At 37.2% G+C, this 17,636-nt stretch overlaps 1 protein-coding gene across 3 annotated transcripts in view; it reads right to left on the reverse strand.

Moving 5' to 3' along the window:
- The window catches only part of PTPRO (protein tyrosine phosphatase receptor type O), a 206,816-nt gene that overhangs the window by 41,688 nt on the left and 147,492 nt on the right, over window positions 1-17,636 (reverse strand). For all 3 annotated transcript variants that reach the window (XM_084877905.1, XM_084877904.1, XM_084877906.1), the window contains 4 exons: window positions 8,407-8,546; window positions 6,354-6,486; window positions 4,402-4,522; window positions 1-69 (listed from right to left, as the gene is read on the reverse strand). In XM_084877905.1, the coding sequence (XP_084734031.1) occupies window positions 1-69; window positions 4,402-4,522; window positions 6,354-6,486; window positions 8,407-8,546 (463 nt within the window). The remainder of the gene's footprint in view (window positions 70-4,401; window positions 4,523-6,353; window positions 6,487-8,406; window positions 8,547-17,636) is intronic.

Below are 17,636 nucleotides of genomic sequence, written 5' to 3' on the forward strand. Positions count from 1 at the left end.
CAGTTGTACGGAAGCTTCCCATCCCTCTCCAAGGACGCAAAATTGACAAAAGTTCCCGCTCCACACTCCCTGTATGTAAGGAATCACAAAATCAAGGTGACTGCTTGATGGAGCACTCTTTTACCGTGACATATGAGTCTTCACCCACTTATCATCATAACATTGCATTTTTAAAAAGCTAAAATGAGTTCTAAGGGTTTCTCTTTGCATAAAATGCAAAATAGAAAGATAAAGCAAAACAAAACAATTTTTCACAAGGTCGCACATCCCCACAGCAAGTTGAGGCCAAAAGGTTTCAGTTCACAATCCTTTCCAAAAAGCACTCAGGATCCTAAATAAATCTTTGAACTATTTGGGATTTAATATTTTTTACAAAGTAAGCTATAGCAACTGTTCTAGATAAAATGAAGGCTTTTTTTTTTTTTTTTTTTTTTTTTTTTTTTTTTTTAGCAAATATTCTTCATGGGGTTTTGTTTTTAATAGCATATTGATTTCCCCACTAGAATGAAGGCAGATCAAGATGTATTGTTTTCTTTCACCAAAAATTTCCCCTCATGTTGTGATCCTCATAGTATTCATCACTTGAGATGAGAGTAAAAGAATGATACATATTAAAACAGATAGGCCTGTGCAGAGCCTCTTATCCAGAATGTTGCTTATTAATCTGCCAGCAGAAAATATTGTTAACCTTTTTTCTAGAATTGGAGTAAAAGGGTAAACATATTCTCATACCTTCTCCATCTTTTGCTTAATATCATGCATAAATAACGTAGCTCACTGGGGCTCATGCATCTCATTTTCCCTCTCCATGAAATTGATGGACTTATTCAGAATTGAAGCAGAGATTTTGACATTACTGACACAATATGCTAATTCAGTTATCTTCCTGTTCTTATCAGATGTTCTAAGAATAGTTTTCTTCTTTTGAAAAATACATGACTATATTATATCATACTGTTTTTTGAATTACACATCAATTGACTTTCCTTTGTCCATTTCCTATAATATATAGGAATTTATTTACATTTAACTTAGAAGAAATTTTTTTACTCTCCAATTCAAGGGTTTTTAAACTGGGGTCCAAGAATGGAATTTAGGGCTTTCTGATGATATACTTAGCAGTTCTTTCAATTATTAAAGTAAGTAACAAGTCACAATAATATCATCAGTACTGTGAGATTTGCTAACAATAGAAATTGCAGATATTTTTCCATAATGGATTTTCTTCAGGGATTGGAAATATTATCCATATCACTATGGGAAAATATGAGAATTACTGTACACTTACTACATATTGTTACCTAATGCATTAATAAAGAAGCATACAACACATTTGTTCTTTTACATACTTTGATGACCATATTTTAATATAATTAGTTTCTTTTTTAACCCTATGTATTTTATTTTATGCACTTAAAAAGAAAGCATTTTTCTTGGAAGAGAACCACAGTATCATCAAACTGCCAGTGGATCATGGCACAGAAAAAGTTAAGAAACCTCTGTCCTAAAAACCAGCAGGCTGAAGCAGAACCACTTTTCCTAAATATTTTGCTGTATGCAGCATTGAGGATGCTCCTGCAATAACACCCCCATTAATACCACTACCCCCACTACCACATTCCCACACCCTCCTCTATTACTATTACGAGCTAGCTTTTGTTGCACACTCCCTATGAGATGAGTATTATGCTATGCTATTACTGCATTATTGCTCCTCATTTATCCACTAAGGTAGGGGTTGCTGTCCCTTCTTTAAAAAATGTAATTTTTATTTATTTCAGAGACGAAGGGGAAGGGAGACAGAAACATCAATGACGAGAGAGAATCATTGATAGGAGGCCTCCTGTATACTCCCTACTGGGGATCAAGCCTGTGACCTCCTGGTTCACAGGTCAATGCTCAACCACTGAGCCACACCAGCCAGGCAGATATTCCCTTCTTGATATGCACTAGCCTCCAAACTACCTCACTCTTAGTTTTCCTTTCCATCCACTGGATGTCTTGTGTCAGTCTCTTTTGCTGCTACCCATTTTTTCTCCACAAAAATCTTAATATTATTATAGATTATTCTGATGCTTAATCCAGAGATTTCTAATTTCCACTTCCCAGATTTCATCCCATCTACAGCTTTAACACCATTTATATACTAACAATTCCCAAATTTCTATCTTCAATCCTGACTTCTCTCCTGAACACCAGACATTTACACTGTCTCCTTCACACCTGCCCTTGCAGTCATCTCCAACATAACATAACGTTTCCCAAACTGAAGCCCTGATGTTCCCCCTCCAAAACCCTTCCATGTGAAATCCTACTCAGTTTATGACAATCCCATCTTTTTGGTTGGCAGGGCCAAAAACCTTGGAGTTATTCTTGACTCCATTTGTATCAATCCAACATGCAATTTGTTAGAAAATCCTATTGCCTCTCTTTTCAAAATATGTCTGGAATTTGATTATTTTTTCCTACCCACTACTGCTACTCCTCTGGGTGGGATTACTATCGTCTCGCTATTGCCTGGATTATGGTCAATGCTGCCTCAGTTCTCAGGCCTGCTTTTGTCCTTGCCTTATTACAGCCTGTTTTACATAAAAGTCAAAATGAAAATGTTAAAATGTAAGCCAGGTATTTTTAATCTCCGCTTAAACTCGAATGGCTGCCCATTTACCCAGAGTAAAAGCCGAAGTCCTCACAACTGCTTATGCAACCCTATATGATCTGACATCACTCCTGCTCCTCCTCTGTGCATTTCCTCTGCTTTAGCCTCTCTTGACTTCCAGCTAGTCTTTGAACCTGCTAGTCATGCTCCTGCCTCCTCTCTTGGGTGCACTCTTCCCCCAGATACCACATGATTAACCCTCTCATGTTCAAGTCTTTTCTCACATGTCATCCTCTCAGTGAGCTCTAACCCCCTCCTGGAGCTCCTGTCCCCATATTCCCCAGACAGGTACTACCAATCTCTCTTACTCTGCTTTGTTATTTTTCTATTACTGTCTGCTAACATACAACCTAATCTTTTAACTTTTACCTTTATTATTTATTGTCTATCTTTTCACTAGAAGACAAGCTGCCTGTTTTGTATGCTGTTATATTCCAAGCACCTAGAGGAGTCGGACACAAAGCATGTGTCCAAAGATACTTGTTGAGTAAATGAATAAAGTTTCCGTGGGCTCCACAGGGACACATAGGTTGTAAATCAAGATGTGACCCTAAGGAGTATGATTTCAGAACTCCATGTTCTAGCCACAGTGCTGTGCCACTACCCTCACTATCCTTCTAAGATTTGTTCTAATGCCAACATTAAGAAGCATGATTTTTATATTCTTGACTAATCACTTTTCTTTACTTTCATGTTATCCCATTTTTATATCCTCCCTGATACAAGTCAGTTCATACCTTTAAATGTATTTCTTTATCTTCATCTCTCCAGCTAGGCTCTAAGTTCCTCATGAACAGCTTGGATATTTGATGTCTGATTTTTCTTTAACTATGCCATACATTTATTTAAGAATAGGTGAATGATAGAACTCTGAGAAAGAAGGATGTTGATTGATGACAAGTCAGCCAACTAACATTGGATAAATATAAATTTGAATCAAATTTCCTTAACTAGGTAACTGGTTGTGTGTGTGTGTGTGTGTGTGTGTGTGTGTGTGTGTGTGTGTTAAGAGAACTTATCATTGTTTTGATAACATAGGGACCACAGAAAGTTCTTGACAATGTGCTCTGATAAGAAATGCATCGGTAGACAATGGAATAGGGAATCATCAAAATCATAAATCAAAAGGCTCTTCTAACAGCAAGAAAAATGAAACTGCCTGCAACTCTGAATAATATGAACAAAAATGATGGGGGACTTTTAATGGACCTAATCACAAACTCTACAAATAATTTATCATAAGACAGCTTCAATAGAACTAATGAGAAAAGGGATTTTCTTTCTTTCTTGTGATCTCCACCTATATTAACTTTTATCAATCATTCTGAGTAGGTATAGATTTTTCTTTTACTCCAAAACAACTTTGAAATTATCCAAATGTAATGTATGGCCACTTAAAATGACAAGATAAGTGGTCTGACTTTGTGTAAACAAACAATCTTTTGCTTTACCATTCCAATGGTAATGTTTTCTAAAATAATATTAAAAGTCTTCTTAGAAAACATGACAATGGTATGATGAAGACTGGGGAAGAGGAAGGAGAAGGGAAGAGGGGAAGAGGGAGTCACTGGGGGGGGGGAGGGGGGGAAGAAGGGCCTCGGTAATACTTTCAATAATAACGATACATTTAAATAAGAAAACAAGGAATAGAAGTAGACAACTTACTGCTACAAAAACATACATGTATGATAAATAAAATATTGTAAAGGCTGTAGGTAAAAGATTAACCCAACTTAACTTACCTAGCCATCTGCAGATGCTTTCTCCTAAGAATGATCAGTGTGACCAGCAGCAATCCAATCAGCAGGGTGCTAAGAATGGCCAGTACTGAGATGACTACCACATTGGGATTCATCACTGTAACTAAACAGATACACCATACATTCTAGTTACAGCTTCCATTACATGGAAACTAACAGAACTCACTCATGGTTTTCCATCTGATTTTGAGAGCAATGGACTTGTGACAACAGCAACAATGATGTTTCTACAAGCTGACAATAACCTCTTCTGGGTCAACTACAAGTTAGTGGATTGATCAAAAGTATTTCAGGCCTACATTCTGGATGTTCTTACAAAGGGACATGATAACCTGCAATTCCTGTGATATAGTTTAAATTCATTGGAAGTCATTTTCATTCTTTAACTTTTTCAGAAGCTTGCAAACTCTTATTTTACGCCCATGATTTTAAAGTCAGAAAGCACCACTGTCTATTTCACTCACAACTAATAATGTATATGAAAAAGGCATTAGTGAGTTGCCATCTGCTACAGCACTTAACACATTGCTAGAAGCAGGCATTCTGATGATCTGTAACCATATGTTGAGAGGTTTTCCATCTGTACAACTCAAGAGATTAAACCTTTTCATAAGCTGTAGGGCCCTTGAGAACGGAGGTTGTGTCCCTTTCATATACTTTATATGATGATCGATCTACAATGGCATTACACATGGCCTACCTCATCACACTTCATGGAAGAGTAAGGTATTAAAGGTGGGAATTTATATCAAATGTTTTATAAAACTATTCACAGGGAGCCAGAGAAGACAAGAATGATTCCATTCTCTGTACTGATCATAAAATCACAGAACTGGCTGGCATTACAATTCATAAGTTTCTTCCCATTTGGGACAATGTGGCTCCAGTTCATGGGCAGAGTGCTTGAGCAGAAAGAACAATAGACTCATGGTCAGAAGAGCTGGTTCAAGTTCACTTGACTACTAATTGCCATTTGAGGAGGCTATTTTATCTGTCTCTCTGGGCCTCATTATCCTCACTAGCAAATAAGTTTAATAATATCAACTGCTTCTGGCTTGTTGTAGAGATGACAAAGAGGAACAATAAGTTACATTTAGAAGAGTGTAAAAGGATGTATTGATATCATATACTTATTAGGTCAATTTTTGTCCTCTCCTCTGAAAAAAACAAAAATTTGAAAATCTCAAACAAACAAACAAACAAACAAACCAAAAAAGCCTATACTACTCATCATTGGGTACAGTGGCTAAATATATGACAAATGTTACTGAAATGAAAATGGGTCTAGTAAAGGGTAATGTGATAGTAAGAGTAGTTTTATTACAGGCAGTTTCATAGGAGATCTCAGACTGTGGAATTAGACTCTAACAAAGAGGGGAATAAAACGTATAACTCAGAAAAAGAACAAGGATACAGCATTATTCTAGACCTTTCATTATTTTTAAACTTTCCCACTCATAGTGTCTGCTTGATTGGAAATTTTTCTGCTCTGACATAGAAATTGAGTATTGCCATTATTTGACAGCTAATGGCCAAAGCTTAACTAGGTGAACCGGAGTTGGTTAGGGTACTGTGGCTACCACTGAAGAGGATGGTGAAATCCATACCCACGAGCATTTAGACAGCATGTGCCAGGATTTTATGTCCTTTACCTCTAAGCCTCAAAACAGCTCAACAAGTTACATATTATTATTCTAGCTTGACAGATGAATAAACAAAGGTTCAGTTATAGGAAATATCTTCCCTAAATCACTTAGGGATAGAAATTAAGCACTCCCTGACCTCAGAGCTTAGAATTTTTCAATAGAACAAGCATGGGTTCCATGAAAAGAAGAGATTGTATATAATCTATTTTATTTAAAAAATAAAACATAAAAAAATTTGAAAAGATATAACTTTTAAAGACACCAGATCCTTCTATTGCATGTAGTTACCCATTGTTGTGACGGCTATAAATGTGGGGACACTGGGGCTGTCGTGGCTAAAGCTGGTGACACTACAGTTGTAGGCAGTGGCAGGAAGAAGGCTGGAGATGGTCACAACATGAGAAGAAACAGAAATCGGTTCCTGGAGATGCAGAAAATTAAATAAATGTTATGTAACCTTCATCTATTTTGATTTTTTAAAAATTTTTCATAGTTGAGTTGGTAAGGGAGGGACAGAATAAAAAATTTAAAAGGCGAAGAAGGATAGCAGAGAAAAATAAGTTATAAACAATGCTACAGGGAACATAACTTTACAATTATGGGAACATAAGTATATGTTTGCAAATACACAATGTATGTATATATATTTTCGTATTCATAGCAATTAGATTGCTGGGTCAAAAGCTCTGTATTTTTAGTTTTGAAAGGTATTGACAAAGTGTCCTCCATAGACATTTCCAAGTTATCTACCTACTATCAATGTCTGACGGTGCCTGTTGCCCTCTCTGCTTCTAACATAGCATAGTGGCAAACGCTTTGAGCTTTTCCAATCATATATGTGGAAACCATAACTCACTGTAATTTCATTCTGCATTTCTTTCTCCATAAGAGAAGGTTGATCAATTTTTCATATGTTTAAAAGACTTTTGTGTTTATTTTCTGTGAAATCGTTGTTTTGAGTTGTTGGTCTTTATCTTTTTTATTTGTGGTAGTTCTTTGTATATTACGGACAGCCCCCCCCCCCCCCCCCATTTGTCTGCATTCTCAGCTTTTAAATAGCATCCACCAAAGGCATAGAGACTTTGAGTTCTCAAAAATATTTAATGTTCACTTATTCTATGCAGAATAAGCTGTTCATTTGGCGAGCCAATAGTCAGACTAGTGACAAATATTACTGCACACTATGAGAAGATGAGCCAGCAAAACAAGGACCTGAAAACTACTGCCTAAAGAGATAATAGACACCAGTGCTTATTTCCCACAGCCATCTCTCATTATCCTATAAAAGAATGCTTCTAAGGAAAGACTTGCTAACAATACTCAGTTGTAGTAAGGAACAGCCTACCCTTTGTTTTCTTAAAGGAAGATATCACTGCAGTTCTAGAGGAAAAAACCCACTACTGGCAGAGCAGTGGTTTTCAAAAAGGATTCTTAGGATGAAAAAAAAAAGATTCTGCTATCCAGTAAAGATAAAAAAAGAGATAAGTTAGTAGAAGTCAATATCAAAAGGAAAAAATATTAAAGCAAATTATCTTAACACTCAGCATGAAAAGATTAATACTCCCAGAAATCTTTTTTCTCTCAATCCAAAGAACTTCATTACTTAAAAAGCATCAGTTATTCACTGTATTTAATGATATTTCGCACACTTTCCATTTTCCTTCCATGTCTGACTGTAAAATATATTTGAGCTGTCAGACAACTGAGTGTTCATCATATTTGCTGTCTGTGATTCTAAAGCTTTAACAATCACCTCACCTAGCCTACATTTTGCCAAACAAAATTTTCTTCCTTTCTTATTAACTAGAGATGGACCCTTCTTTCCATTTTTTTGTAGTAATATGCATCTCTCTTGTGGCACTTGTTTTAATTTCATTATTTATAGAATAATGAACTATCCACAACTGTATAGATAAAAATTTTGAAGTCAGGTATTAATTCTGCCATTTGTGTTCCATACAGCAACCTTCACAAAATTGGAATCAGCTCATGTTTGGTAAATTATGTTTTCCATGGCATAATTTCATCCTCTCAATGGAGTTAATGTCCAAAGGGAAAAGTGAACCCCCTTAATCCTTTGGTATGAACCAAAGGGACTGAGGTTTAGGGACAAAAGAGAAATTAAAGGTGAAAATAAACTCGGCAATTTGGCAACTTGGTTCTCACAACATACTTTGGGCTTGTTCTGAGCATATTGTTAATTTCTCTCACTGAAACACAAAAGCATAAATGAAGTGTTTTCATTTTCTATCGGTCAAAGAAAGCAAAGATTTTCATTTTGCTCAGCTAATTAGCCTTAATCAAAGGAAACTCGGAGAAGGAAGATGGGCGTGTACAGTACCTGCAGTTTTGTTTCCTGACCAGAGCCAACTTGTTGACAGAAGACTTCGAAGAAGTCAGCTACCCCTTCTTCCACCCACAGCAGCGTCACCGAAGTCTGGGTTTTATTCACCGCAAAGAGTGACTTCGGAGGAGCTGGTTCTGAGCAAAGAAAAAGTTTTAAAATGTTTAATTAAATTTAACATATTCTTTCTTCTTTCGCCTATCAGCAAGATAAAATAGCCACACACAAAAATCCAAATATAGGTAGGTAGGAGCACTGTGAAGGTTTTGTATTTCTTTTGAAATATGTCCTTTTACCAAGACAATCATCTAATTGCTTTTCCCCTCTTCTATTTTATACTTCTCTTTTTAGAACAGTTCTGTTTCCTACTTCAGGTTTATTACAGACATCGTCTATTAATAGTTTTTATGTCATCTACACTGGAGTTCACATGGCCCTGATAATCCAGAGCTTTATGGGTAAGAAACAAGAACCTAAATTTAAAAGACTGAGAAAATGAAAATAATGTGTGTGCTCACTGTTAAGGAAAAGATTCAGTCTGGTGGTTAGCCAACAACTTGCCTTCCTTTCTCTTGAGACTATTTAAAATAATTTAGTTAGGAATGATTTCTTGAAATGATAGTCAATATTAAAAAGGGTAAAGCTAACTAGATGATAAGATTTCTTGGTTAAAGAAAAAGGTTGACAAAATAGAAACAGACCCACAGCTTCAGAGAACAGACTGATGATTGCCAGAGGGGAGGGGGGCTGGGAGACTGGGTGAAAAAGGTGAAGGGATTGAGAAATACAGATTGGTAGTTACAAAAGTGTCATGAGAATGCAAAGTACAGTATAGGAAATATAATCAATAATATTTTAATAACTATGTATGGTGCTATATGGGAACTGGAAATAACAGTGGGGAACACATTTTCAAGTACATGATGGTTTAACCACTATGCTATACACATGAAACTAATATAAAATAATATTAAATGCAAACTATAATTGAAAAAAATAAAAATAAAAATACTGATGGAAATGGACTAGGTAGTTAATAAAATGTTAGTGAACTGATTTATTTTATTCTTTTAGAGATTTTATCATCATAAATAAATTAATTCATTAGTTATGTAAGCTGTGCTGTCCAGGCCCCTTCATGCTCATTTTTAGTAATTGAATCACGGAATTTGTTGGCTTGAGACCAACCCCTGCCTGTTTCCCAGTTCTAGGAAGTGGTTTGCCATCATGTTCCCCATTTCCTGAATCTCTGCTGAACCCCTCCCTGCGCTGCAGTCCTTGGGGCATTGCCTTTCCTTGGATGACGTCCTGTATACAAGGAGCTATGACTGAACCCAACTTTTAAACCAGGGTCCTGTGACCTGCTGTCAGACCGCCTTGACGTTGGTTGTTTGGACATATCGTATCTTCTCTGCCCACCCGAGTGTCCCTGTCAGACAACTGTTGCCACTGTTTGCTTGGATTTCTTTTTATTATCAGCCCCACTCTCCTAAGTCAGTCTCCAGTTCTTAGGTTTTAGAAGAGCTTGACAAATCCCTAGAAGCCTTTTCACTCCTTGGACAAGTGTATGTCTTTGTGTGGGAAGGTTTACACTTTCTTTGTAGACTATCATCATCATGGTCCTGTCCAGAACCCAAGAAGTATTTCAGAATCACTCTTAATATGATCTATTGTGGGTAACCTAAATCTGTATCCAACTAAAAAGAAGTCTTTGTTCTATCCAGAGTCAGCTTGACAAGGGTAGGAAGAAGAGTTGAAGGAGGAAAGAGATGAATTAGTATTGGAAAAGAATAATTTACAATAGATGTCAGGACCCCTTTCTCATTTGCAAGGAATTCCTACTCTTCCAGACATTGTATTGTCTCACTTTCCTTCTGATGAAGATTGTTGATAAAACACAGAGACCAACTTCCAGTTCCCACACTGCTAATAGGGCTATGAGTCAGAGAATAAATCCTCCAGTGATTCTGACTTGGGTAGAACTTGGACCTTTGAAAGCAAGTGTGAGGCTGTCTGGGGGTAGGTATGAATTATTTGTTAAGCTGGGCCTGGGTTATTTTTCTTGAAAAATTATACACCACTAACTGCTCCTCAGAGTGTATCTATTGGACAATGATTAGAATCCCTAGAACACCTCTCTATACATTTTTCTTATCCTATATTATAAAGAGGTAGTATGTAAATTGACCCCATGCCATCACACAAGATGGCTGCTCCCATGTGGTCAAAGATGGATGTCACAAGATGGCTGGCAGGGGAGTAATTAGGGGGTTATCAGGCTGGCAGGCCGGCAGGCAAGTGGTTGGGAGCCAGCAGTCTCGGATTGTAAGAGGGATGTCCCCTAAGGGGTTCCAGATGGGAGAGGGTACAGGCTTGGCTAAGGGACACCCCCTCTGTGCACGAATTTTGTGCACTGGGCATCTAGTAGGTAGATAAAATTAGTTTAGTTATCCAATATGAACATTGCCTGGATCCTTACTAATATTCAGATCTGCCTTTTTTACACATATATTTCTAATCTGTGCTTACTCAAATATCTCACTATTACCTCAAACTCCATATGATCAAAATGGAACCTGGAGTCCTCACCTTCTCACAAATCAATTCTAATTTCCAATTACTCCTGATTCTCTCAGGAGTACCACCATTCATTCAATCATCTAAGACAACTATATTGAGGCTCTCCTGCTGCTCCATGCCAGACAGCATACCTGTTAATAATTATTGTCATTTAATCCCTTTATCTATTCTTTTCATTATGCTGCAGGCTTTGTCATCACACATATCAGTCATTACAGTAGTCCTTAACTCCTTTTCCCTGCCTCAAGTTGGTCTTTTCTTCATTTGTCAATAATGGCTTAAGTCATTTTAAAACACAACTTTGCTCAATCCTACCTGCACCATGATCGATTGTGATCAATATCTATTGTGTCAAATCCAAATAGGTCAAGTATTTTGGCAGCCCTAGCAAACAAATTAATACAGTTTCTTATTGTTCAAAATATCAAATATAGCCTAGCTCATAAAGGAGAAGAATAGGCATACTTTGTTCATGTTATGAAGAGTAAGTGAGATTTTAGATGATATATACAAAAACACTTTATATAATATAAAGAGTCATGTAGATATTAGTTATAGAACATCTGATTACCATTTCCTATCTCTTTAAATCACATCTTAAATATTAATTTATTCAAAATTGCCCTGCTCTATGACACCAGCTTTCCTTTTGGTTAAAATAATTTCAGAGTCTATGATATTGGATGTGAGAATTTATGGGTAATATAAACTATTTTTACAAACTGGGGTATAGATACAGGGTTGCTTGCTTTTCAATACTCTCTGAAAGCTTTTTAACATTGCTGGTGTTGCAATGAACTATTTGGCCCTCCCCCTTTCCTTCTCTTCCTTCTTCGTCAATGCTTCTCCTATATGAGTTGGGAATCCAAACTAATTTTATAAAGGGATCAAATCCAATGCACAGACCATGAGCAGAATGGAAAGCTGAAAAGCTACCTTTACCATTTAATTTAGATTGGATTAGGAGAGGCTCAGGCTGTTGCCCAGGATCTCTGGAAAGTGAAGGTGACCTCGAGTGAAGTACAAGCTAGTGTCTAATTCTTATTCTCGTCTCTGGCAGGAAATCTCTTATTTCCTAGAGAATTCTAAAGGGAGCAAGGTGTAATATTTAGCCTTGGAGCAGAGTAGAATGCATTTATTGTCTAAAATCCACCTTTCTCTGACAGTTTATTACATTGTTTCTTATTTTAATGCGGCCCATTCATTTAGCTGCTGATAGGGTGATGTTAATGAAGTCAAGATTATATCCATAAGGGCCAACTAGATTCATTCTGCTTACATTTCATACTTCTAAACAGGATGAGTCATTTTACAAATGGCAGAGCATTGGTGATAAGGGAAATTCAATAGAAAAACATCCTAAAAAATGATCAGTAGTGGCAAAATCTATTTTCAACCCCCAGCCTCACTAATAGCAAGTTGCTGGTATCCTAGTATACAAAGGATAGTCTTTAATAGCTTTATCATATGGTTTTAAAATCTATTTTTATTTTCTTCAACCCAGGCAGCTCTACCTTAAACAGAATAAGCTATATAAACTTGGCCAGAAAAAAAAGCATCTGTGGCTTAAGATATAAATTGCATAAATTATGTTCAACGTAGTCAAAACATCTGGAAAAGAAGACACTAATTTGAAAGAAGAAAAAAGAGATAGATAAATCATCAACAGTGAATTAAGATTGACTACAATAAATCAAGAAGAAGAAAATCATATTAAAGAGCAAGAAACCTTCGTTAAACTAAAATTTGTTAGCCAATTCTCTTGTTGACTTTGGGTGAGTCTCTTCCTAGATATATTTAATAATTAGACCATTTAAAGACCACATTGGAATTTTTTTTTTAATTCAGGCAAATATTTAGCATTAAACTATAATTAGGCCTTATTCATAAACAAAACAAAATTTTCATTTGCTCAGGAATTAGAAATACCTGTTATTTCCATTACGTTTAGAATAAATTCTTTATGGCTGAATAATAGCAAATGTAATATTCCCTTCTGTGAATCACCTGGTGTGTTTATGGTTTTACTGGCTTATGTAAATTAAGATTGCTAGATTTTTTTTTTTTTTTTTTTTTTTTTTTTTTTTTTTTTTTTTTTTTTTTTAGAGAAAGCTATCATTTAACTTTACTTAGTTTCAAATCAAAATTTCTGACTTCCTCTTTTTTTGGTTTCAGAGATATGTGTTTATACTTAGCCTTTTTATTTAGTTAGGAGTTACATATTGCACAATTCTTAGGACAAAATCATTGCTCTTATGTATCATTAACCTTGCACGAACTCATGCACGAATTACATTTTAAAACTTGAAGGAACCTTAAAGAACAGTTAGTCTAGACCCTCATTTTATAGATGAGGCAACTGAACTACAGAGGGCCTGAGCCACTTTTCTAAGGAAACACAATTTATCCCTGAGAGCCACAGCTGGAATCCAAACCTCTGTAGCTCTAGTTAAGGGCCCTTCATACACCTAGCCTCTTCCCCGCAAACATGGGTGTTTTCCCTTCATTTCCATGTAACTAGGGATGAGGAAGCCTCCTTAAAATTCCTTTGCCCAGAAGACCAACTTATCCAGAGTGGCACTTGCTTATTATGTACAGAAATCAGTACAAAACACTGCTCACTGCCCTATGAGTCCACCATCCAGATCCCTCTAACATATTCAGAAGAAACTTGTAGAACATGCAAGTCATTTTTTTGGTGGGTAGGAGAAACACTTTTAAGGAAGTATAAAAGTTGTGTGGTTTAGCTGTGGGCAGCTGGCAAATTGCAGCGAAACCCCAAAACCTGCAGTGGAAAATGGGAGAGATCAATGAAGAGGCGTCAGTCAGCCTCAGGTGCAGGAATGGAGTCATGGAATGGTGACATGCCTGGCAGCCTAACGCAGAAAACAATGCTTGCATGGGTCTGCTGGCCATGCAGGTCTGCATAAGAGGAGTAACACAGCAATGATCCTCTGCAAAGAAGTCAATAGGAAAACCTTCCACAAACTCCCATCATTACCATCACCCTACTCATCTGCCCCATGAATGCCCATGTACTCTATCATTCATCATCTTCCTACAGATTCACCCAGTGTATGGCCACCTCCTGCATGGATACCCTGGGCCATCTCTTCTGGCCCAGTCAAAGACATCATTCTAACAAGTTTCACCTCCAGCTCTTCTGTATCATCAATTCTTCCTGCTCTGGTGAATCACTCTAATGAGTGCATGGACAAGCGGTTTCCAGCTAGTTAAGGAAACAAGAAACACAAACAAAGCAAAACCCAACCAAACAAATTAACACTCTTGGGTACTTTCTCTCAGCTCCTGCTCATTTTCTCTCCTTTTCACAATTATACTCCTCACAAGTTTTGTTATTCCAGCTATCTTCAGTTTTTCCCCTTTCATACTCTCTTGAAATCTTTTTAATTATTATTTTTTCTCACCATGCCATCCAAATGCCTCCTCCTCAAATCACCAGTGACTTCTGGGTTGTGAAGATCAATGGTCATTTCTTATCTTGACTTATCAGCAGGCTGGACAAGTCAATCACTGTACTCACTGAAGCACTTTCTTTGCTTGGTTCTTGGCACATCACGTTTTTCTAGCTCTTATTTCACTGGCCACTCCTCAGATTTTTTTTTTTTTTTTTTGCTGGTTCCTGTTCATTACTTCCACTTCTTAAGGATAGAGTGCCCCTGGACTTAGTCCTTGGATAGCATTTCCCCCCCTTTATTTATTCCTCAATAACCTCATCCATTTGGTTTCCAGACTACCCTCAAATTTTTATTTCCAATCCTAAAGACTCCAAGCTCCAGTGCTACTCAGTGTCTGCTCTTTAATGTTTAATTGACACCTTCAAATGATGACACACCCAAAACCTGAACTTCTGATCTTTCCCCCAAACCTGCCTCTTCCATAATGTTTACCAACTCAATAAGTAGTATCTCAGTCCTTCCAAAAAAAAATTTCTATCATCCACATGACTATCATCCTGATCCAAGCAAGTATAATATCTTATCTGGATAGATGCAATTAGCCTCCTAACTTTAAGATGACTGTGTAATTTATTAAAAGTGTTCAAATTAGCCCTGGCCGGTTTGGCTCAGTGGATAAGGTTTGGCTCAGTGGATAAAATATAAACCTACAGACGTAAGGGTCCCAGGGTTTGATTCATGGTCAGGGCATATGCCTGGGTTGAGAGCTCGATTCCTGGGGGTGTGCAGGAGGCAGCCAAGCAATGATTCTCTCTCATCGCTGATATTTCTATCTATCTCTCTCCCTCTCCCTTCCTCTCTAAAATCAATAAAAAATAAAAAAAAAGTGCCGAAACCGATTTGGCTCAGTGGTAGAGCGTCGGTCTGTGGACTGAAAGGTCCCAGGTTCGATTCCAGTCAGGAACATGTACATTGGTTGCGGTCACATCCCCAGTGGGGGCTGTGCAAGAGGCAGCTGGTCGATGTTTCTCTCTCATCGACTTTTCTAGCTCTCTATCCCTCTCCCTTCTTCTCTGTAAAAAATCAATAAAATATATTTTAAAAAATAAAAATAAAAAAGTGTCCAAATTAAAATAGTTTGGGGAAGAAAAAGGATTACTTAAGAGGACAACAGGGATGAACAGTCATCTTATCTAGCTGCCTTTACCCTCAACTCTGAACAGCCTATCCTCCCCAAAGTGATCCTGTAAAACTTACCAGGTCAGGTGACTTCTCTGCTTGAACCATCCAAAGGAGTGCCATCTTACTCAGAATAGAATGTCTTTTCCATGACCCTTCATTATCTGCTCCTCGGTTACCTCTCGGCTCTTTGATTTACTACTCTTCTGTTTACTTCACTTCAGCCGCACTGCCTTCCTGACGTGTCTTTGAACTTGCCAAGCACACTGGTCCTTCTGCAGCTTTGCACCGTGGTTCCCTCTGCCCCGACAGAATCTCCTCCCGTTATCCACAAGGCTCACTCCTTCCTCCAGGTTTTCACTGAAATATCACCTTTACAGTGAAACGTATTCCTCCCTACCTACAAAAATCGCACCTCCTAATCCCCATAACACTTCCCCCTTCCTGGCTTCATTTTTAATCCACTTATCACCTTTGGATATCTTCTATTTTTCATCCCTTTTTCTTCACTTAGAATAAGGGTAGAAGTTTTGTCATTTATTTCTGTGTCCTCTGCACATAGAATAGTGCCTAGCACAAAGTAAATTCTTATTAAGTATTTGTTGACTGATAGAATGAATTCATTTTTTAAACAGTATAGTACCTTAAATATTTTATTAGCTTCTTTTTTAACTGACTGGCAGCATATATGTATATATTCTTCCTTCTTTCCTTCCTTCTCTCTGGGCTCCATTGACACATTTATTCACATTCTTATTATATTAAATACATTTTCTTCCTTTCTTTTTTGTGGGGTTAAGGAGGATAACAAGTCAGTCACTTACTAGGAGAGGATTTAAGAAAAGCATGGGTGGATAGGGAGAGGAACTTTGACTTTAGTATACTGTGACTCACAGCACTTCACTCACCTCTCACCAAATATGGGAACTGTGCATATCCAAGCAACTATATCCAAAATTATAAACTCAATGACTTCAACATAACAAAAAATAAATTTTCTCAGCTGGGAGTGAGACCATAAAGGGTGTGATGACTGGGCTTTTATACAGTTAGAAATGACATTTCATCCAAATGTGTGTAATTATTTGTAATCGGAACTATTATGAGAGAAAATAGATTCTAATATTCCCCAAACATCTGAAAATCTTTTGATTTTTTTTGGCCTATAGTCCAATTATGTTTTAAAGATTCTTAATTTATATAAAATCTTTCATGACTGAGGTTAAAAAAAAAATCAAGCCAATGTCATTAATACCCAAGTTACAAAACAGGAAGCCACACAGATGGGTGTGTGGCTCCTCCCTGTTCTGTTAAATGTGTTAATAGAAAATGGAAGTTTTTAATTTAAAAAAACAACACCCAAATCCAGGAAATCATAAGCAGCAGATGGATATAAAGTACTGGATCACTATTTCTGGACACAGGCTCAACAGTATGTGGTGGGTCAAATTTCTCAAGGCTCAAGCTTGCTCAAATGAGGACACTGCACTAAATTACAAGTCTTTCCCAGCATTAAAGTTACTTAATTTTTTATCTTGAACATGCCTGAGCACAGCAATGATCAGGATAAGGCAGAAGTTTGACCACCAGGATAAGGCAAAGTTTGACATTCTGTCTTTTGGCTTCCCCTGACCCCATGGGCTGTTCCTTTTGTCTCTCTTGCTGGCTTCTCCTCCTCTGCTCAGTTTCTAAGTGCCGGGTGCATCTTCTAGGCTAGACCCAAGGCTTCTCTTATCCTGTATTTCTGCCTACTACTTGGTGCTCTTATCCAGACACCTCAAATTTCTTTTTTTTTTTTTTTTTTTTTTTTAATATATTTTATTGATTTTTTTATTTTTGCCCCCCACCCTCCCTCCCACACATCCCCTCCCTCCCCAGAGTTTTGTGTCCATTGGTTATACTTATATGCATGTATAAAAGTCCTTCGGTTGATCTATTATCTCTCCCAGATCTTCCTCCCCTCCCCGCTGTAATTTGACAGTCTACTTGTTGATTTACTGTCTCTATATCTATCTTTTGGTTCATCAGTTTATAATGCTCTTTGTTATC

The sequence above is a fragment of the Pipistrellus hanaki genome, assembly GCF_964339955.1.
Source record: "Pipistrellus hanaki genome assembly, chromosome: 3".
Classification (NCBI taxonomy): domain Eukaryota; kingdom Metazoa; phylum Chordata; class Mammalia; order Chiroptera; family Vespertilionidae; genus Pipistrellus; species Pipistrellus hanaki.